At 40.7% G+C, this 23,499-nt stretch overlaps 1 protein-coding gene across 1 annotated transcript in view; it reads left to right on the top strand.

Annotated features, from left to right (window-relative positions):
• The first annotated feature begins 9,888 nt into the window (after nt 1-9,888).
• The window catches only part of YIPF4 (Yip1 domain family member 4), a 42,113-nt gene continuing 28,502 nt past the window's right edge, over nt 9,889-23,499 (top strand). Inside the window, exon 1 of the mRNA XM_004006037.6 lies at nt 9,889-10,199. Within this exon, the coding sequence (XP_004006086.1) occupies nt 10,121-10,199 (79 nt within the window). The 5' untranslated portion in view covers nt 9,889-10,120. The remainder of the gene's footprint in view (nt 10,200-23,499) is intronic.

Genomic DNA, 23,499 nt, shown 5'->3' with positions numbered 1-23,499 from the left:
TTATAGAAAAAACATGGTGACATCAGAAAATGTTAATGTTATGGAATACAATATATACTTATATATAAATACTTCAAAAAGTATTGTAAGCGTTTAAGATGTTAATAGTGGTTACCTCTATAGGTAATATAACAGGATGATTTTTCTTTGCAATTTTCTCCAATAAGCATGTAATAATTTTAAGATAAGACAAAGAGTGATAAACTAAAAGACAAAACAAAAAAATTCGTGTTTCCCACTCAAGTTTGAGTTAATTTCAATAAACATCACAACTAAAGCTTTTTAGTCTGAAGACTACCCTCTTAAACAATATTTAAAACATGAAAGTCAAATAAGCAAATTAAATATAGCATGTGTACCACCTCTGAAGGTCAACAAACCCATTATTTAAAGAAACAAAACAGGACACGAATTCCTGAAACAGGAATCATAGCCCACAAATATCCTGACCTCAGCTGCCCAAAGTCTGGACTGGAGAAATGAATGTCTATAATTTATTAGGATTATATCCTCATTGACAAAATGATTACTGAGTGTGTTGCAGCACCTGGGTAATGACATGAAAATCTGCTCTCTTAAATTTTGTTGTAACAACTGGAAACTGATTGCTAAGGTGCCAAATTCAGTTGACAACCAGAGCTGTGTGGAAAAAAAAAAAAAAGGCAAAAAAAAAAAAAGAACAAAAACAAAGAAATCCTTAAACATCAAAGGAAGAGTAATGAACTCTGAGGAGTAGCAAAATACAAAGCAATTTCAGAACACTGTGGCTGAGACTCTGGAGTTAGAGGACCTCTGTTCATATCTTAGTCCTGCCACTTAGTATTTCTGCGATTTTTGACAAGTGATAAACTCTTTTCTGTCTCATAGTCGTTATCCATCAGCTGGGTAAAATAACAGTATCTACTTAAGGAGGATGTCATGAGGATTAAATGATTTAATATAACGCTTTACCATAATGCTCAGCACTTAGTAATGAAACCATTAGCTGTAAGTATCATGCAAATGTTATCCATTATGGTTATCCATCCAATTGGAGTTTCAGGAGAGGAGACAGAGAATAGAATAGGAACAATATTGGAAAAGAGAATCACTAAAAATGTCAAGAACTGAAGAAAGACACAATGTTGAGGTTCACGTTATGCAATAAGTTTTAAGTAATATAAACAAAAAAAATGCATACCATACTCATTTCAATATCCATTCTCTGCATTTAGAAAGGCAAAGGCATATTAAAAGCAACCAGAGAAGACAGAGGAAACATCTTCAAAGAAATGAAGCTGTTTTCTCAATAGCAACCAGAAAACAAAAGACAGGGGGATATCTTTTGAGAAATATGTGCTAAGAAATAATAACTGTTGACCCATAATGGTGTTACCTGGAGGAGGAAATAGCAATCCACACCAGTATTCTTGCCTGGAGAATCCCATGGGCAGACTACATGGGACTACAGTCTGTGGAGTCAGACATGACTGAAGAGTTGGAAACAACTGAAGCGGCACACACACGCACACACACAATGATGTTCCCAATACAAACTTTTTTTTAAAATAGAAGGAAAAGAAAGACATCTGTATATAAAAACACACATTATTCCACCACTGTATCTTCAATAAAGGAAATCTTAAAGGATGCACTCAGGCAGAACAAAGTAGAAAGTCAGGGGTGAAAGAACTAATGGTGATTAAAGAAAATTAAATTGGGGGAAAGGAATCTAAATAAACACTGACAATATAAAACATAATATCAATTTTGGGGAGTAACAAAGTAGCATGAAGCAGAACCAAAATCTATAACAAAAGTAGTTTCCAAATTGTTTCAGTCAGTTCAGTCACTCAGTCGTGTCCAACTCTTTGCGACCCCATGGACTGCAGCATGCCAGGCCTCACTGTCCATCACCAACTCCCGGAGTCCACCCAAATCCATGTCCATTGAGTCAGTGATGCCATCCAACCATCTCATCCTCTGTCATCCCCTTCTCCTCCTGCCCTCAATGTTTCCCAGCATCAGGGTATTTTCAAATGAGTCAGCTCTTCACATCAGGTGGCCAAAGTGTTGGAGTTTCAGCTTCAGCATCAGTCCTTCCAATGAAAATTCAGGACTGATCTCCTTTAGCATGGACTGAGTGGATCTCTTTGAGTCCAAGGGACTCGCAAGAATCTGACAGAACGTGGTCCACTGGAGAAGGGAAGGGCAAACCACTTCAGTATTCTTGCCTTGAGAACCCCATAAACAGTATGAAAAGGCAAAAAGGACACTGAAAGAGGAACTCCCCAGGTCGGCAGATGCCCAATATGCTACTGGAGATCAGTGGAGAAATAACTCCAGAAAGAATGAGGGGATGGAGCCAAAGCAAAAACAACACCCAGTTGTGGATGGGACTGGTGATAGAAGCAAGATTCGATGCTGTAAAGAGCAATATTGCATAGGAACCTGGAATGTTAGGTCCATGAATCAAGGCAAATTGGAAGTGGTCACATAGGAGATGGCAAGAGTGAACGTCGACATTCTAGGAATTAGCGAACTAAGATGGACTGGAATGGGTGAATTTAACTCAGATGACCATTATATCTACTACTGTGGGCAGGAATCCCTTAGGAGAAATGGAGTAGCCATCATGGTCAACAAAAGAGTCTGAAATGCAGTACATGGATGCAATCTCAAAAATGACAGAATGATCTCTGTTCATTTCCAAGGGAAACCATTCAATATCACGGTAATCCAAGTCTATGCCCCAACCAGTAACACTGAAGAAGCTGAAGTTGAACAGTTCTATGAAGAACTACAAGGCCTTCTAGAACTAACACCTAAGTTGTTTGGGGCTTATCAAAGTTATTGTGGTCTAGAGTGTTTGTATTAGCTTGAGAGAGAAATAATATTGGTTAACTTTAGACTGTGATAAGTTAAGTTTGAGTTCTTTACTGTCTGAGCCACCAGGGAAGCCTGATAAGTTAAGTACACATGTTAAAAGTGCATTGCATGTGTATTTTGGAAATTAATCCTTTGTTGATTGTTTGATTTGCTATTTTGGGGTGGGATAGGGAGGGAGATGAGAGGGGGGTTTAAGAGGGAGGGGATATATGTATACCTATGGCTGATTCATGTTGAGGTTTGACAGAAAACAACAAAATTCTGTAAAGCCATTATCCTTCAATTAAAAAATAAACAATTTTTAAAAAAATATTTAAAGAAGTGCATTGCAACTGATAAGAAAATATAAATAGAGAGTATAACCTCTAAACTAGTAAAATGAAAAAATACAATGAGAGAAAATAATCAAAATAAAGAAAGAAGAGAAGCCAAACACAGTTAAATTTAATAGGCAAACAAATAGCACAAAACAAGATAGAAAAAAATAATAAAAAGCAATGCACAGTAACTACAATGAATGTCGATGGACTCAATGCTCAAGTTTAAAAGCTAAGGTTGTTACTCTAGGGAAAAAGTGCTATTTACAAAAAGATATATCTAGACTTTAAGGATACAGAAAAGTTAAAAGGATGGACACAAAATTATGGCAAAGTGGACTAAAGAGTTCAGCACTGTCACCCCAACAACAACACAGTTTAGTTGGAGAAAATTATTTGAAAAACCAATTATTTAAAGTCTCTAGAAATTGTCCTCAAGGTACACAACAAATGGAGAAACATTCATTTAAGAAAAATCTATTTAATCTTGGTAAGAATGAGAGTGGGGATTCCATGCTGAGAGGGGCATGTTGTGAAGACCCTAGGCTCAGAGCACAGCCAGCTAATCAGCGAAGGACTTCCATGACACAGCCAATCTTCGCAGACTGAGAGAGGTGGCTGTTTTTTCAAATGCACACTTTTTAACATATTTATGTATTCATCGCTGAGTTTTGGTTGCTGTGCACAGGCTTTCTCAAGTCACAGAGAGCAGGGGCTATTCTCTAGTTGTGATGCACCAGTTTCTCGCTACAGCAGCTTCTCTCATTGCAGAGCATGGGCTCTAGGATACTTGGGTTTCAGACACTATGGCACACAGGCTCAGTGGCTGTGGTGCACAGGCTTAGCTGCTCTGAGGCACGTGGAGTCCTCCCAGGCCAGGGATTGAATCTGTGTTCCCCGCACCAGCCGTGGACTCCTATCCACTGCACCACCAGGAATCCCTTGCGGATTCTTAAACCTTAATATGTCTCAGTATTTCTTCTTCCCCATTCCCAATCTGCAACCTTAGTCCAAGACATTATATTTCTGCTAAAGTCTAATACAAGTCTCTGCTCCCCAAATCAAAACATCCACTACTGTGGATATCTTAGTAATTATTCTAACAAGAATATCTGTCACTCCTTTGCTCTAATTCCTTTAAGGGCTCCTCCAACATGTTCATAAAACATTTTTTAGCATGCAATATTGTTCATTATTTCTTTTTTACCTATTCATGCAGTCACATCTGTAGCCATCCTCTCTCATGTAACCTAAGCTCCAAGCAAAGTAAATGACTTCTAGTTTCCAGATCTTTGGAATGTGGTGACCCAGGCTGCCAGCCCCATATACCTCTTTGGTCAAAAATTTTTATACACCCTTTAAGTACCAAGTTAATTGTTACCGCCTGTGAGAAATTTTTCAGTATTTCCTTTTACACTTTATGGCCATGACTTCCCAGTGTTCTACTGCTGACCTATCATTTATCTCTTTCAAACTCTGTCCTTATTATACCCTCAAAACTTCTCTCAAAAATTGGACATCACATTAATGTGGCTTGGATAGAGTGCCTGAAGAACAATGGAGAGAGATCTGTAACATTGTACAGGAGGCAGTGACCAAAACCACCCCAATGAAAAAGAAAGGCAGAAAGGCAAAATGGTTTATCAAACGAGGTCTTACAAATGGAGAAAAGAAGAGGAGTGAAAAGCAAAGGAGAGAGAGAAAGATATACCCAACTGAATGAAGAGTTCCAGAGATTCGAAAGGAGAGATAAGAAGCCCTTCTTTAAAAAACAGTGCAAAGAAATAGGGGGAAACAACAAGATCTGTAGTCTTCTACAGGTCCCCTCAAGAAAATTGGAGACGCCAAGGAAACATTTCTTACAAAGATGAGCACAATAAAGGACAGAACAGCAAGGATCTAACAGACTCAGAAGAGATTAAGAAGAGCTGGCAAGAATACACAGAAGAACTGTACACGAAAGATCTTCATGACCCAGATCACGATGGTGTGATCACTCACCTAGAGCCAGACATCCTGGAGTGTGAAATTCAAGTGGGCCTTAGGAAGCATTACTAAAAATGAGACTAGTGGAGGTGATGAAATTCCAGCTGAGCTATTTCAAATCCGAAAAGATGATGCTGTTAAAGTGCTGCACTCAAAATGCCACCAAATTTGGAAAATTCAGCAATGGCACAGGACTGGAAAAGGTTAGTTTTCATTCTAACCACAAAGAAAGGCAATGCCAAAGAGTGTTCAAGCTACAATTGCACTCATTTCACATGCTAACAAGCTAATGCTCAAAATCCTTCAAGCTTGGCTTCTTCAGTACGTGAGCCAAGAACTTTCAGATGTACAAGCTGGATTTAGAAAAAGCAGAAGAACCAGAGATCAAATTGTCAACATCTGTTCAGTTCAGTTCAGTCACTCAGTCGTGTCCGACTCTTTGCAACCCCATGAATCGCAGCACACCAGGCCTCCCTGTCCATCACCAACTCTCGGAGTTCACTCAGACTCACATCCATTGAGTCCGTGATGCCATCCAGCCATCTCATCCTCGGTCGTCCCCTTCTTCTCCTGCCCCCAATCCCTCCCAGAATAAGAGTCTTTTCCAATGAGTCAGCTCTTCACATGAGGTGTCCAAAGTACTGGAGCTTCAGCTTTAGCATCATTCCTTCCAAAGAAATCCCAGGGTTGATCTCCTTCAGAATGGACTGGTTGGATCTCCTTGCAGTCCAAGGGACTCTCAAGAGTCTTCTCCAACACCACAGTTCAAAAGCATCAATTCTTCGGCACTCAGCCTTCTTCACAGTCCAACTCTCACATCCATACATGACCACAGGAAAAACCATAGCCTTGACTAGACGGACCTTAGTCGGCAAAGTAATGTCTCTGCTTTTGAATATGCTATCTAGGTTGGTCATAACTTTTCTTCCAAGGAGTAAGCGTCTTTTAATTTCATGGTTGCAGTCACCATTGGAAATGATTTTGGAGCCCCCCAAAATAAAATCTGACACCGTTTCCCCATCTATTTCCCATGAAGTGATGGGACCGGATGCCATGATCTTCCTTTTCTAAATGTTGAGCTTTAAGCCAACTTTTTCGCTCTCCTCTTTCACTTTCATCAAGAGGCTTTTTAGCTCCTCTTCACTTTCTGCCATAAGGGTGGTGTCATCTGCATATCTGAGGTGATTGATATTTCTCCTGGCAATCTTGATTCCAGCTTGTGTTTCTTCCAGTCCAGCGTTTCTCATGATGTACTCTGCATATAAGTTAAATAAGCAGGGTGACAGTATACAGCCTTGACGTACTCCTTTTCCTATTTGGAACCAGTCTGTTGTTCCATGTCCAGTTCTAACTGTTGCTTCCTGACCTGCATACAGATTTCTCAAGAGGCAGGTCAGGTGGTCTGTATTCCCATCTCTTTCAGAATTTTCCACAGTTTATTGTGATCCACACAGTCAAAGGCTTTGGCATAGTCAAGAAAGCAGAAATCGATGTTTTCCTGGAACTCTCTTGCTTTTTCCATGATCCAGCGGATGTTGACAATTTGATCTCTGGTTCCTCTGCCTTTTCTAAAACCAGCTTGAACATCAGGGAGTTCACAGTTCACGTATTGTTGAAGCCTGGCTTGGAGAATTTTGAGCATTACTTTACTAGCATGTGAGATGAGTGCAATTGTGTGGTAGTTTGAGCATTCTTTGGCATTGCCTTTCTTTGGGATTGGAATGAAAACTGACCTTTTCCAGTCCTGTGGCCACTGCTGAGTTTCCCAAATTTGCTGGCATATTGAGTGCAGCACTTTCACAGTATCATCTTTCAGGATTTGAAACAGCTCAATTGGAATTCCATCACCTCCACTAGCTTTGTTCGTAGTGATGCTTTCTAAGGCCCACTTGACTTCACATTCCAGGATGTCTGGCTCTAGATTAGTGATCACATCATCATGATTATCTGGGTCGTGAAGATCTTTTTTGTACAGTTCTTCCGTGTATTCTTGCCACCTCTTCTTAATATCTTCTACTTCTGTTAGGTCCATACCATTTCTGTCCTTTATCGAGCCCATCTTTGCATGAAATGTTCCTTTGGTATCTCTAATTTTCTTGAAGAGATCTCTAGTCTTTCCCATTCTGTTCTTTTCCTCTATTTCTTTGCAATGATCGCTGAAAAAGGCTTTCTTATCGCTTCTTGCTATTCTTTGGAACTCTGCATTCAGATGCTTATATCTTTCCTTTTCTCCTTTGCTTTTCGCCTCTCTTCTTTTCACAGCTATTTGTAAGGCTTCCCCAGACAGCCATTTTGCTTTTTTGCATTTCTTTTCCATGGGGATGGTCTTGATCCCTGTCTCCTGTACAATGTCACGAACCTCATTCCATAGTTCATCAGGCACTCTGTCTATCAGATCTAGTTCCTTAAATCTATTTCTCACTTCCACTGTATAATCATAAGGGATTTGATGTAGGTCATACCTGAATGGTCTAGTGGTTTTCCCTATTTTCTTCAATTTGAGTCTGAATTTGGTAATAAGGAGTTCATGATCTGAGCCACAGTCAGCTCCTGGTCTTGTTTTTGTTGACTGTATAGAGCTTCTCCATCCTTGGCTGCAAAGAATATAATCAATCTGATTTCGGTGTTAACCATCTGGTGATGTCCAGCATCTGTTGGATCATACAAAAAGCAAGAGAATTCCAGAAAAACATCTACTACTACTTCATTGGCTATGCTAAAGTCTTTGACTGTGTGGATTACAACAAAATGTGGAAAATTCATAAGAGATGGGAATACCAGACGAACTGACCTGCCTCCTGAGATACCTGTATGCAAGTCAAGAAGCAACAGTTAAAACCAGACATGGAACAATGAACTGGTTCAAAATTGGGAATGGAGTACATCACAGCTATATATTATTACCCCGCTTATTTAACTTATATATGCAGGGTACATCATGCAAAATGCCAGTGTGGATGACTCACAAGCTAGAATCAAGATTGCCAGGAGAAATATCAGCAACCTCAGATATGCAGATGACACCACCCTTACGGCAGAAAGTGAAGAGGAACTAAAGATCCTCTTGACAAAGGTGAAAGAGGAAAGTGAAAAAGCTGGTTTAAAATTCAACATTCAAAAAGCAAACATCATGGCATCTGGTTCCATCACTTCATGGCAAATAGATGAGGAAAAAGTGGGAGCAGATTTTATTTTCTTCAGTTCAGTTCAGTCACTTAGTTATGTGTGACTCTTTGTGACGCCATGAACTGCAGCATGCCAGGCTTCCTGTCCATCACCAACTCCTAGAGCTCGCTCAAACTCATATCCATCGAGTTGGTGATGCCATTCAACCATCTCATCCTCTATCGTCCCCATCTCCTGCTGCCTTCAATCTTTCTATCAGGGTCTTTTCTAATGAGTCAGATTCTTCACATTAGGTGGCCAAAGTATTGGAGTTTTTTTGGGTTCCAAAATTACTGTAGACAGTGACTGCAGCCACAATTAATTTTGCTCCTTGGAAGAAAAGCTATGACAAACCTAGACAGTATATTAAAAAGCAGAGACATCACTTTGCTGACAAAGGTCTATACAGTCAAAGCTATGTTTTTTCCAGAAGTCATGTACGGATGTGAGAGTTGGATCGTAAAGAAGGCTGAGCACCAAAGAACTGATGCTTTTGAACTGTGGTGCTGCAGAACTCTTGAGTGTCCCTTGGACAGCAAGATCAAACCAGTCATGCCTAAAAGAAGTCAACCCTGACTATTCATTGGAAGGACTGATGCTTAAGCTCCAACACCTAGCCACCTGATGGGAAAAGTGGACTCATTGGAAAAGACCCTGATGCTGGGAAAGATTGAAGGCAAAAAGTGAAAGGGGTGGCAGAGAATGAGATGGTTGGACAGCATCATGGACTCAATGGACATGAATTTGAGCAAACGCTGGGAGATAGTGAAGAACAGGGGCGCCTGGCCATGCTGCAATTGATGGGGTTTTAAGAGTTGGGCATGACTTAGCAACTGAACAAGTTTATCAGCAGACAAGACCTTGTGAAAACAGCACTGGACTAGAATTCAGAAGTTTTAGGTGCTCTTGTGATTGTCTCCTTCCTTACCTTTCCAGGCTTCAATTGCCTCACTCACTGAGGAATGTGGTAGACCAGAGCCCTAATGTTTGAGTGGAAATTTACAACTTTTTTTTTTTTTTCAAGTATCCAATCCAGCCCTTCATTTCACAGATGAGAAAAGTTAAGTCTTAAGGACCATATACAATTTAAGTCAAGATACCGGGGGAGAATGGATACATGTATGTGTATGGCTGAATCCCTTTGTTGTTCGCCTGAAACTACCACAACACTGTTAACTGGTATACCCCAATACAAAATTAAAACGTTAAAAAAAAAGAGAGGGAGATAAGATTAATATCTAAAGGACAGGGAATCTAGGGATATTCCAGGGCTGATCTGTAAAAACACTCCCAAATCTCAAAATTTTTACTCCGCCCATTTAACAGAAGTAGAGAATATAAAGAAAAGCCGAAAGGCAGGAGACTTGACGGAAACAAATGAAAAAAGTGAAACGCCAGAGTTTTCCATGAATTACAAATGAACTTCCCGTCCCGGGTAAACTTCCGCAATCAACAAGAGGGAGAGCCAATCAGAACCTTTCTCCTGGAGCCAATGGAAGAGCAGATTACAAAGAGCCAATCACATCGGCGCTGTCACTGTTATGGTCCTGTCAGGGCGCCGGCGTCGTGGTTCCTGGGCGGTCGCCGCCGAGGACACTTCGGTGGGGACCTTTGGGGATAGCTTCGTGGCTAGCTGCGTTCGTCTCCGGCCTTGCTCCCAGCCTGCATCTCCCGGTTCGCGGGTCCCACCGTAGGGCGCGGGTGCGGGTCGGCGGCGCGGCGGCCTTGGGGCCTGGGCCCAGCCGCAGCCTCCTCCTCCGCCGCGGGCTCGAAGGGGCCACGAGATGCAGCCGCCGGGCCCGCCCCCGGCCTATACCCCCACTAACGGGGACTTCACCTTTGTCTCCTCAGCAGACGCGGAAGGTGAGACTGGGCCCCCGAAGGGCCCGGCACCCCGGGGGACACCGGGCGGACACGACAGGGTCTTTCTGATGCCGAGGTGATTGTGGCCTGGTGGGTACGGACAGGAAGCTGACCTACGGGTGACTCGAGCCTGTGCGTTTGCCGGGCCTTCCGAGAGGGCCGAGTGGCCGAGGGTGGGGCGTGGGGAGCTTTCCAAGTGACTCGGTCGGCTTCTGGCTTTCCCCACACCATCTGGTGTCAGGTTTATTTGGCGGACTCCCCCACCTCGAGTGCACCCACGGGACCCAAAATTTTGTTTCTAAAATGACTTGCTGTAACTCAGAAACGGATGGTTAGCTTGGCCGGGACCGCTGTCAGAGAATGAGAATGAGGAAGGAGGGCTGTGTTGCTCTGTTGTTTATCAGTACAGAACTTTTGCGTAGATGAGGCGCTGCAAGTACTAACCTCCTTCGAGTTCGTGGCTTTTATGGAATCTAGTATTTTGCCTACGTCCTTAGTTTTCCTATTTCATGGTATTTGACAATGTTCAGAGAAGTAAACCCAGATGTATTTGAAACTTCTTGTAATCCAGCCTAGAGTTCCCAGTAGGTTCTCTAGATTTTCGCCAGATACTGTTTTGAGGAAGCTAGAGAGATTTTTCTACAGTAGGGGAGAATTTGTTTTCCTCCTTTTCTGTGTACTTTACCAAACTCTTTGTAACAGAAATCTTTCTCTGCTCCTTTCGTTAGACTTTGTTAACCAGTAATTTTCCAGTGCCGAGACTTACCTGTTCAATATGAAAAAAATAAATTTTTCTTAATTGTAGAAACTTCATTGACGAGGACATAGTGTGTTTCCTGAGAAGACTAGTTTTGTAATATTTAATTAATACAACTTGCTTTTCCTTTTTCTGTTTTGCTTTCCTCGTTTTTGTTTTATGAGTGTTATCTTTTTTAAAATACTGTAATTTTGGCTATAATTTAAAATGTAAAACAAAAATTTTATCATAGAGAACATAGCTGATACATTTAAATGTAATACCGAAATTTGGTGAAATATGGCCACCCAAAATAGTTTAATTTGTTACATCTACATTTGGTAGCCTAGTGCTTGGGGAGAAATAAGTGATCTTAATTTGCCAGGCTTTAAGGAAAAAATTATGTCATTTAGTATCACAGCCTGCTTGTTCAAACTCATGTATCTGTGTTTATAGTTTTCATATCCTTCCTTCCCCCAGAAATTACCTTTCTTAAATACACTGAAGAAATCTGATAATAATATAGCAAACTAATCCATTGACTCCATACATAATACCAAGAAACCTGGAATAAGTAAAATCCATAAGGCTTATTCAAACTTGTCCACATATCCTCCGAGATTGTATAGACTCCCTGTATATCTAGGGAAACATAGGCAAAGATAGATATGTGTATAAAATTCTCATGTGTATAACCTTATACAGTTGGAATATGCAGACTATTTTAAGCAAACGACTTGTTTGATCTTTTTAAGAATCTTGCGGAGCTTTATTATTTCTGAGTTTTAGTGAACCTGAGGCTTAGAAAAGTTCAATAACCTCCACCTGAAGGATCTGGAATTAAGAGCTAGTGTTCTGTCTCCTCAGATTTCTTTACACTAAATCATGATGCAGCTTTCACATATTTTTGTAAAGTGGATATTGTATATAAAGTATATAATCCTGGATTTCCGTTGTGTCGTTACCAATTACTGTCCATGTGATATTGGACAAATTACCATCTCTCTTAACCTCAGCTTTCGTATACTTGAAATGAGAATGATGGTAGCCAAGTGCTCAAACATTTTGCAGATGCAAAGCAGTTAGTACATCTGGCAGAGTGAAATGCTCAGTACTTGTTAGCGGTGTTGTTGCTGCTTTGCGTTTCATTATCAGCTGGCCCCACAATTATTTTCTGTTGTTCTCTAACATAAACATTCACGCTGTGACGCCAAGTCTCTTCTTTGGTTCCTAAGCATGCCATGTAAATTCTTGCTTTTCTGTGTTTATGTTTTTTGTCTAAACACGAATGTTTTCAGCTTATAGATGTTTTCATGTATACTGTCCTAGATTCTGCTCAGGTCTCTTAATACTTATCGTTACTAACTGTACATGTTCTTTGTTCTAAAATGTGCTTTGATGTTTGTATCCATATATGTGTGTATCCTGGTCCTCATGCTTAGAATGAGGTTTCTCTTCCTTATACCAGGATGAAATCAGATATTCCTTCCTTGCTGAAACTTTGCTTACCTGTTACTCAGAAACTTCCCTAATCTTTTCTGTATCCAGTACTTAGCACAGAACCCAGAATATAAACATCACAACATAATTGTTGGTTGAAGGAATAAATGATTTCTGCTTTCTTTTGTCTCATATGACATTGACATTTTTGTCTACAAAACTTAGCACATCTGGATGGTATAGCTAAGAACTTACTGGATTCAGAACCGGAAGACTTCAGTTAAAGTTCTGACTCTGACAGTAGCTCTGTGATATTGGCCAAATTACATAGCTCCTGTAAACTTACATTAAGTAAAATGAAAAGCACACTTATAAGAATATTGTGAAAACTGCTTAAGGTAATGTGTATAAAAGCAGGGTCCATAAGTACAAGTTATAAGAGCATAGGCTATGTATGGCCAGTAAATTAATAAATAAGTGAATAATGAAATCCAGACTGAATATTCAAGTCTGTGGTGTAAACCTACATCCAAAAGCAGTAATGAAATGCGTGTGTATAAATGCAAGAATGTAGAGGAGCCTGGCAGGTCCATAGGGTCACAAAAGAGTCAGAAGTGCTTAGCGACTGAACGGCAACAATGATACTGTTATACGTATGTAAAATATTATATAGAAATCTTTAAAGCAACCCTTTGACTTTATTTTTTATCACACAAATCAATGATTCTTTGCCTGTTACATTTCCACAGATCAGCAACATTGGCATTGCTGGGCGCTAGTAATGCAGAATAATCTGCTTAATTGTAATATACATTTTGAGAAGATCATCCTTCAGTGATTCATGTAGCACATTAAAGCTTGAGAAGCTCTGATTTAGAATTTTATGAAAGATCAGTCAGGAGAGGAGGACATTTTTTATAGCTGAAAGATCAGGGACAATTTAAGAGGGGTAATATTTTGCCAAATTTTGAGAAATAAGTAATGTTTTTTTATGTAGAATGAAGGGAGTATGTCCATATGTGAGGGACTGCATATGAAGAAGTCCCTAACACCAAAAAAATGGCTTAATAAGAAAGGGATTTTCAAAAATTCATCGTATATAATACTATAAAAAGGAGGTTGAAAGGTAGAAGTGGTTAAGTGCAGGAAGGGATCAGGAGGTCTTCAGCGAAAGATGAGGTACAGTTTAAAGGAAAAGTTCCTCAGGTTGAAAAGAGGGAAGAACATTCTTTAAAAGCTGTAATGTTGTTCAGTCACCAAGTCATGTCTGACTCTTTGAGACCTTGCTGCAGCACACCAGGCTTCCCTGTCTTTCACTATCCCCTGGAGTTTGCTCAGATTCATGTCCATTGAGTTGGTGATGCCATCCAACCGTCTTATCCTCTGTTGCCCCCTTCTCCTCCTGCCCTCAGTCTTTCCCAGCCTCAGGGTCTTTTTCAGTGAGTAGGCTCTTTGTGTCAGGTGGCCAAAGTATTGAAGCTTCAGCTTCAGCATCAGTCCTTCAAGTGAAAATTCGGGGTTGATTTCCTTCAGGCTTGACTGGTTTGATCTCCCTGCTGTCTAAGGAACTTTCAAGAGTCTTCTCCAACACCACAGTTCAAAAGCATCAGTTCTTTGGCACTCAGCCTTCTTTATGATCCATCTCTCACATCCGTACATGACTTCTGGAGAAACCATAGCTTTGATTATATAGACCTTTGTCAGCAAAGTGATGTCTCTGCTTTTTAATACGCTAAGTTTGTCATAGCTTTTCCCCACAGAGCAAGTGTCTTTTAATTTCATGGTTACATTCACCATCCACAGTGATTGTGGAGCCCAAGAAAATAAAGTCTCTCACTGTTTCCGTTTTTTCCCCCAGCTATTAGCCATGAAGTGATGGGACCAGATGCCATGATCTTGGTTTTTTTGAATGTTGAATTTTAATCCAGCCTTTTCACTCTCCTCTTTCACTTTGATCAAGGGTCTTTAATTCCTCTTCCCTTTCTGCCAGTAGGATGGTGTCATCTGCATATCTGAGCTTATTGATATTTCTCCCAGCAGTCTTGATCCAGGTTTGTGATTCATCCAACCTGGCGTTTCAAATGATGCACTCTACATATAAGTTAAATAAGCAAGGTGACAGTATATAGCCTTGACATACTCCTTTCCCAGTTTTGAACCAGTTTGTTGTTCCATGTCCAGTTCTAACTGTTGCTTCTTGACTTGTATACATGTTTCTCAGGAGGCAGATAAGATGGTCTGGTATTCCCAGCTCTAAGAATTTTCCAGTTTGTTGTGATCCACACAAAGGCTTTATTGTAGTTAATGAAGCAGAAGTAGATGTTTTTCTGGAATTCCCTTGCTTTTTGTATGATCCGACGGATGTTGGCAGTTTGATCTCTGGTTTCTTTGCCTTTTCTAAATCCAGCTTGTACATCTGGACGTTCTCAGTTCATGTACTGCTGAAGCCTAGCTTGAACGATTTGGAGTATAACCTTACTAGCATGTGAAATGAGCACAATTATCTGGTAGTTTGTGCATTATTTGACAGTGCCCTTCTTTGGGATTGGAATGAAAACTGACCTTTTCCAGTCCTGTGCCATTGCTGAATTTTCCAAATTTACTGGCATATTGAGTGCGGCACTTTAACAGTGTCATCTTTTAGGATTTTTAAATAGCTTAGCTGGAATTCTGTCCCTTCCACTAGCCTTGTTTGTAGTAATGCTACCTAAGGGCCACTTGACTTCTGACTCCTGGATATCAGGCTCTAAGTGAGTGACCACACCATCGTATTATCTGGGTCATTAAGACCTTTTTGTATAATTTTTCTGTGTTATCTTGTCACTTCTTTTTAATCTCTTCTGCTTCTGTTAGGTCATTACCGTTTCTGTCCTTTATCATGCTCATCCCTGCATGAAATGTTTCCTTGGTGTATCCAGTTTTCTTGAAGAGATCTGTAGTCTTTCCTATTCTGTTGTTTTCCTCTATTTCTTTGCATTGTTCATTTAAGGAGGCCTTTTTATCTCTCCTTGCTGTTCTCTGGAACTCTGCATTCAGTTGGGTATATCTTTCCATTTGTCCCTTGCTTTTTGCTTCTCTTCTTTCCTCAGCTGTGTGTAAAGCCTCCTCAGACAACCGCTTTGCCTTCTTGGCTTTGTTTTTCTTTGGGATGGTTTTGGTCACTGCCTCCTGTACAGTGTAACGCACCTCTGTCCATAGTTCTTCAGACACTGTCTCTCAAATCTCATCCCTTGAATCTATTAATCACCACTGTATAATCATAAGGGATTTGATTTAGGTCATACCTGATTGGCGGAAACAGCACCCCACACCAGTACCCTTGCCTGGAAAATCCCATGGATGGAGAAGCCTGGTAGGCTACAGTCCATAGGGTCACAAAGAGTTGGACATGACTGAGCGACTTCACTTTCACTTTGATTGGCCTAGTGGTCTTCCCTGCTTTCTTCAATTTAAGCCTGGGCCTTTTTTTTTCTCCTTTCAGTTTTAACCTCTTCATTGATCACAGCCTTGTGATTATTGCAAAGGCAGTAATTACCTGAGGCAGGCCCTGTATATTGCTTCCCAGGTGGCTCAGTGGTAAAAAAAATCTGCCTGCCAATGAAGGAGATGACAAGGGTTTGATCCCTGGGCTGAGACAATGCCCTGGAGTAGGAAATGGCAGCCCACTCCAGGATTCTTGCCTGGAAAATTCCATGGACAGAGAAGTCTGACAGGCTACAGCCCATTGGGCCGCAAAGAGCCAGACATGACTGAGTGTAAGAGTCCATGTATTTTATACCTCCCGATCTTCACAGACCTGAAACAACGCTGATTTATAGCTTGAGCTCCTTGGAGTTAGAAGCTGTGTTATACTGTCTACCAGTATCATACCCACTGCCTAGCACAGCACCTGGTTCATAGCAGGAACTTAATAAATGTTTGATGACTACATTATACTTTTTGATTACGATAAGGCTGTTGAGCTACTAGAACTGAAGCCAACACAAATTGGACAGAAGTCCAGCACGTGGTTGGAAAGGGGATGAACGAGACAGCTTAGCAAGAGAGATGGTCTAACCCACCAGTAACCATTTTTCTGCCCTCATGTTTTGCTACCCTAAATATCTTTGTATTTATATCAAAACATCCATCTTTCTTCCAAATCTTAAAGGAAAAGTTTCTTCTTTTTCTAGGATAAGCCTCTGTATGCTTTTATTCCCATATCTTATTGCTTCTTTTGGAGCTTTTCTTGCTCTTTGTTTTTCTGTGTAGCATTTTTTAAAATTTGTATTTCTACTCTTGTTTCTTCCATCTCTGTCATGACTCACAGGTCCCCTCCTAATTGACAGAATTTTTAATTAACTCGACTACTCCTGCTTTTCATTGCTTTCACAGCTAAACTATCTCTGTTACTTCCTATTTCCTCAGCATCCAGTAGTCCTTACCACTTTGCTGGATCTGTACTTGTTTCCTATCATCTACAGGTGGATCCTCAGCAGTGTTTCCCAAACGGGAAAGGTAATTCCCAGAGTCTTTAAAACTGGGCCTTTCATTAGCTTTGGTTGTCCATGCCTTTGTCTCTGCCCTTTGTTTTCCTTGGAATGATAGCTTTTTTAATTTTACTTTTTACTGAAGTGTGATTTGTTTTACGGTGCTCTGCCAGTCTCTCCTGCACAGCACAGTGACTCAGACACATGTGGACATTCTTTTTTAAGTATTCTTTTCCATGATGGTTTAGCACAGAAGACTGAATATAGTTCCCTGTGCTATATATAGGACCTTGTTGCTGATCCATCCTATATATAATAGTTTATATATGCTGATCCCAAACTCCCTGTCCTTGCCTCTCTCACTGCTGCCTTCTTGGCAACTGAAAGCCTCTTCTCTCTGTCTGTGAGTCAGTTTCTGTTTTGTAGATAGCTTCATTTGTGCCATGTTTCAGATTCCACATATGAGTGATAATGTATGGTGTTTGTCTTTCTCTTTCTGACTGACGTCATTTAGTATGATAATCTCTAGTTGTACCCATGTTGCTGCAGATGGCATTACTGCGGGCTTTTTTATGGTTGTGCAGTATTCCATCTTATATGCATACCACCTCTTGATCCACGCCTCTGCTGATGGACGTTTCGGTCGTTCCCGTGTTTTGGCTATTGCGAATAGTGCTGCCATGAACATAGTGGTGTGTGAATCTTCTTCAATTATAGTTTTGTCCGGTATGTGCCCAGGAATGAGACTGCTGGATCATAGAGTAATTCTGTTTTTAGTTTTCTGAGGAAGCTTCACATAGTAGCTGCACCAGGTTACATTCCTACAAGCAGTATAGGAGGGTAACCTTATCTCCACACCCTCCCCAACATTTGTCATTTGTGGACTTCTAATGATGGCCATTCTGACCAGCGTGAGGTGGTATGTCATTGTAGTTCTGATTTGTATTTCTCTAATAATTAGTGATGTTGAGCATCTTTTCATGTGCCTGCTGGCCATCTGCATGTCTTCTTTGGAGAAATGTCAGTTAAGGTCTTCTGCCCATTTTTCAGTTGGGTTGTTTGTTTTTTTGTTGTTGAGTTGTGTGAGCTGTTTGTATGTTTTGGAGATTAAGCCCTGGAAATATTTTCTCCCATCTTTGAAATGATTTCTTATTCCTTCTCTGCTCATCCACTTACCTCATGCCAGATTCAGGGTCTGCTTCCACATGGCCCTCCTGACCCCCTCTTTGATGACTTAGGCCTCTTTACTCCTCTGGCACCTATGATCTGTTGGCAATAGGCCTTGTCTTTTACCTAGGGAAGAGTGTGTTTTACAGTACTAGTAGGATTTTGTATCATTTTCAACACTCTAAAAAGAAACCCTGTACTCATTTTCAGTTACTCCTTTCCCTCCCTGTGTTCCAATCCCTGGTTACCACTAATCTACTTTCTTTTTTTTTCTCCTAATGTACTTTCTGACTCTAGAGATTTGCCTATTGTTGATACTTCATGTAACTAGAATAATACAATATGTGACCTTTGTGTCTTTTTTTTTTCACTCAGCTTAATGCTTTCAAGCTTTGTTCATGTTACAGTATGTGTAACTCATTCCTTTTCTGGCTGAATAGTAGTCCATTGTTTGGATATATGATCAATTGGGTTTTAAACTCTTTGAAGTATCTTACTTCTTTATATCACTCTCAGGGCTTATAGAAATAAGTAAGCCATAAATATTTATCGGTGGATTACTTAACCAATGTTGAAAATGAGGCAAGTACTAAAGAGAAAATGAGTTAATGTTTGTGATATAGTTCCTCTTGCCAAAGTCCAGAAACTTGTCTCCAGTCTCTCTTTCACCTTCTCATAGTCAGTTGATCATCCAGTTATTGCAGAATAGCTCCATTGCCTTAGTTCAAGTCCTTTCTGTTTCTCTTCTCTGTTCTTTACTGACAATACTTCCTCCTCAATCTCTCCCCCCTTAAATCACTCCTCCATAGTCTAGCTAAAATTATGTTTATTGTTGTTGTTTAGTCGCTAAGTCATGTCTGACTCTGTTCGACCCCATGGACTATAGCCTGCCAGACTCCTCTGTTCATGGAATCTCCCAGACAAGAATACTGGAATAAGTTGCCATTTCCTGCTTAAGGACTGTGTTTACAGAGTGCAAATATAATTTTGTATATCTGCTTTATTAAAACCCTCTAATGTCTCTTCCTTAAAAATTTTTTTTTCGTGCCTGTGCTGGGTTTTTGTTGATGCAGGGGCTTTAGTTGCAGTGAGCGGGGGCTACTCTGGTTATGGTGCATGGGCGTCTTGTCGCAGTGGCTTCTCTTGGTGGGGCGTGGGCTCAAGGGCGCACAAGCTTCAGTAGTTGCAGCAAGTGGGCTCAGTAGTTGTGGCACACGGGCTGAGTTGCTCCACAGCACGTGGGATCTTCTTGGACCAGAGATCAAACCCATTTCCTGCTTTGGAAGGCAGATTCTTTACCACTGAGCCACCAGGAAAGCCCTAATGTCTTTTCTTAATATAGCTTCTATTGTTTTTTATACATTCCAGTTCATTAGATACATGGCTTATTTTTCATGTTATTGCAGGTTACAGTGTTACCAAAATACACTGCAAAAAGTCTTCTTTCCTTTAACTTTCAGTTTTGAAACTGAGCTTGCAACTTCAACATTCTTATTACTTTCTTTCAAGATCTGTGCTGCTATGTGCCCTCCCATTAATTAATTCATCCAACCTGCACACATTTGTTGGCTGCCTACTATGGACCAGGCTCTGTAACAGGTATTGGAGTTAACGTGTTCAAAACAAAAGGACAAGAAACACACTTAGCTTCTCCCATCAGAGAACTTAGAGACATTAACCAAATAATCACACAAATATATTATTATAAACAATAAGTGCTGTGGAGGAAAAGCCAAGGGGACTATGAAAGGAATGTTATCTAGTCAGGGAAATCATGGAAAATTTCCTAAATAAGTATACCATAGAATTGAAGAATGGGTTGCATTTAATTATCTGAAGTTGGAGGAAACAACCAGATACAGAGTCCCTAAGGTTAAAGGGACCTTGGTTCATTCAGAAAACTGAGCGGCTTAATATGCCTGGAACATAGGGTCACAGTGGGGCGGGAGACAGAAAATTGTTCTGAAGAAGTGGATAGGGCATGTGGAGATTATTAGATTTAGCTGAAAAAGCAATGGGAGGCCACCAGAGGATTTTAGAGAGTGAAAGATTTGCATTCAAGAAAGGTCGTCCTGACTGTAGGTGAGAATGGATTGAAAGAATAATTAGGGAAAGCAGTTAGCAGACCATTGCAGTCATGCAGGCAGGAGATGGTAGTTTGCACTAGATTGGTACTGGTGGTAGAAATGGAGGAAAGTGGGCAGGTTCAAAAAATATTTGGAGATAAAAGTGATAGAATTTAGTGGTGGTTGAATGGTGCGGGAAGCATGTGAATGAAGGAGACTGTCAAGGATAATCAGACTTCTTCCTGGTTTACAATGCTGGATAGGATAGTGGTACTATTCACTGAAATAAGAAGCTAGAGGAAGACCTTATCCAGAATTCACTTTTGGAATATTGAGTTTTAGATGCTTTTGAAATAGCTACAGTGTGAAGCTGACATGTTAAGCTGACAGTTGATTAAAGTCTACAGAAGAGAACTGGGCTCAGTATATTGCCTTTTGAGCTCAACCTCCTCAACGTTTCTACCCCGTTATGGTCTGAATAGTTGTGTCCCCCAAAATTCATGTGTTTAAATTCTAATGCCCAGTGATGAAGTTAGGAAGTGGAGCCTTTGGGAAGTACTGAGATCATGAGGATGGAGCTCTCATGAATGAGATTTGTGCTCTTGTAAAAAAGATTCTAGAGCTCCCTACCCACTTCTGCCATGTGGATGCACAAGGAGAAGTCAGCCAGCTAGAAGAGAGCCCTTACTGAACATGCTGACACCTTGTTTAGCCTTCCAACCTCCAGGATTGTGAGAAACAAGTTTCTATTGTTTACAAGCCACAGTCTATGGTATTTCGTTATAGCAGCCTAAACAGACTAAGACCCTCCTATATAAAACAGTACAGCCCTTAGGACATGATTGTGATCAGTACTTTGCAGACATATGATGCAGTGATTTTTGTATTAATATGCTCTTTTTGAGTAAACAGCAATTTTCTGTTAATCTGTTAAGGTAACTATTTAGCCTACTTTGTGTGATATTCCCCCTCTCCAGAAAAGATACCATCTCTAATACAATTTAGTAGTGTTGATAGAGGAATCTTTAGTTTTACCTTTTAAAAAATTTCCTGCTTTCCTATTTTTAAAAACATTATATCCATGTAGGTATTATCACAAATATCCTTTATACAGTATGCTCATGAAACACAGTATATGATACATAATGGGTGCAAGAATTAGCTTTCCTTTCCTGTTTGAAAATGACTCAACCTTTCTTGGGAAGGGAAAAAAGGTAGTTATGCAAGATTTACCTTTTAAAAAATTCACGTTTATTTTCATAAATTTTAAATTTGTAAGGTACTAGACAAATCTACGGAGAAGGCGATGGCACCCCACTCCAGTACTCTTGCCTGGAAACTCCCATGGACGGAGGCGCCTGGTAGGCTGCAGTCCGTGGGGTGGCAAAGAGTCGGACACGACTGAGCGACTTCCCTTTCACTTTTCACTTTCATGCATTGGAGCAGGAAATGGCAACCCACTCCGGCGTTCTTGCCTGGAGAATCCCAGGGATGGGGGAGCCTGGTGGGCTGCCGTCTATGGGGTCGCACAGAGTCGGACACGACTGAAGTGACTTAGCAGCAGCAGCAGACAAATCTAAAATGCGGTAAAATTGCATAGAACTGTACGCACGTACAGGGCTTCCCTGGTGGCTCAGTGGTAAAGACTCTGCCTGCCAGTGCTGGTGACGTGGATTTGATCCCTGGGTCGGGAATATCCCCTGGAGAAGAAAATGGCAACCCATTCTAGATTCTTGCTTGGGAAATCCCATGGACAAAGGAGCCTGGTGGTGAAAGTCTGACTTGCAAAAAAGTTGGATGTGACTTATCAACTAAACAGCAACAACAAATACATATAGAAACACAAATAAGTGCTCTTTAAACTGGTAAAATCTGAATAAGTTGTATTGACTGCCTCGGTGTCAGTGTCCTGGTTTTGATAGTGATGTAATGGTGCCGTTGGGGGAAAACAGGGTGACGGGCACATCAGACCTTACTTCCTGTGGAGCTATGATTATTCCAGAGTAGGAGTTAAAAGACGCATAAAGCAAATGAAATACATTTCTGTTAGCTAATTGATTAGCTAACAGAAACGTGGTACAGTGGAGAAGGGAATGAATGGCAAACCATGTCAGCATTTTTGCCTTGAGAACCCCATGAGCAGTATGAAAAGGCTGATATGACACTGGATGATGAGCCCCCCAGGTTAGTAGGTGCCCAGTATGCTATTGGAGAAGAGTGGAGAAATGGCTCTAGAGGGAATAAAGAGTCTGAGCCAAAGCAGAAGCAACGCCCAGTTTTGGATGTGTTTGGTGGTGAAAGTAAAGTCTGATGCTATAAAGAACAGTATTGCATAGGAACCCAGAGTGTTAGGTTCATGAATGAATTGGTCAAACAGGAGATGGTAAGCATGAATATTGACATTTTAGGAATCAGTGAACTAAAATGGACTGGAATGGGTGAGTTTAATTCAGATGACCATTATGTCTACTACTATGGGCAAGAATCCCTTAGAAGAAATGGAGTAGCCCTCATAGTCAACAAAGAGAGTCTGAAATGCAGTACTTGGGTACAGTCTTTTTCTGGGGTCACAAAGAGTTGGATACAGCTGAGTGACTGAACAGCAACAGCTGGTTTGCCAACATGAGATTTAATTTTTCTAAAGGTAGGTTCAGGAGATTTAATTTCTTTTAATTAATATTATGTGCAATATGAAAATTAACTAGTAGTATCAAACAGTAAGAGCTTCCCTGATGGCTCAGACAGTAAAGCACCTGCCTGCGATGTGCGAGACCCAGGTTCAATCCCTGGGTGGGGAAGATTCCCTCGAGAAGGAAATGGCAACCCACTCCAGTACTCTTGCCTCAAATAGTAAAGCTACTAAAATTGTAAACCAAAATGATATGAATGAAAATATTACCTAGGACATAATTTTATGCAAGGCTTTAAAATTTTTTCTTATGGAGTAATATAATCAAGCTCCAATATAGGTCTATTGTTGCTGTTGTTTCTAAGTTGTGCCCAACTGTTTGCCACCCCATGGCCTGTAGCCTGCCAGCCTTTCTGTCTGTGGGATTTCCAAGGCAGGAGTAATGGAGTGGTTCCCATTTCCTTCTCCAGGGCATCTTCCTAACCAGGGATTGAACCTTTCTCGTGCATTACAGGCGGATTCTTTAGCACTGAGCTACTTGGGAAGTCTGCTGCTGCTGCTAAGTCGCTTCAGTCGTGTCCGACTCTGTGCGACCCTATAGATGGGCAGGCCACTAGGCTCCTCTATCCCTGGGATTCTCCAGGCAAAAATACTGGAGTGGGCTGCCATTGCTATTATAAAACCATTATGTACTTGCTTGGTTTCTTGAGCTCTTTCATTGAACTATATGTGCATTAAAATGTTTTTATAACTAAAATGGAACAGTGGAATTTATCCCTTAAGTGTGAAACAT

The sequence above is a fragment of the Ovis aries genome, chromosome 3 (genome assembly GCF_016772045.2).
Source record: "Ovis aries strain OAR_USU_Benz2616 breed Rambouillet chromosome 3, ARS-UI_Ramb_v3.0, whole genome shotgun sequence".
NCBI lineage: Eukaryota > Metazoa > Chordata > Mammalia > Artiodactyla > Bovidae > Ovis > Ovis aries.
The sequence above is the reverse complement of the archived record's forward strand: the minus strand, read 5'-3'. Positions and strand labels throughout refer to the sequence as shown.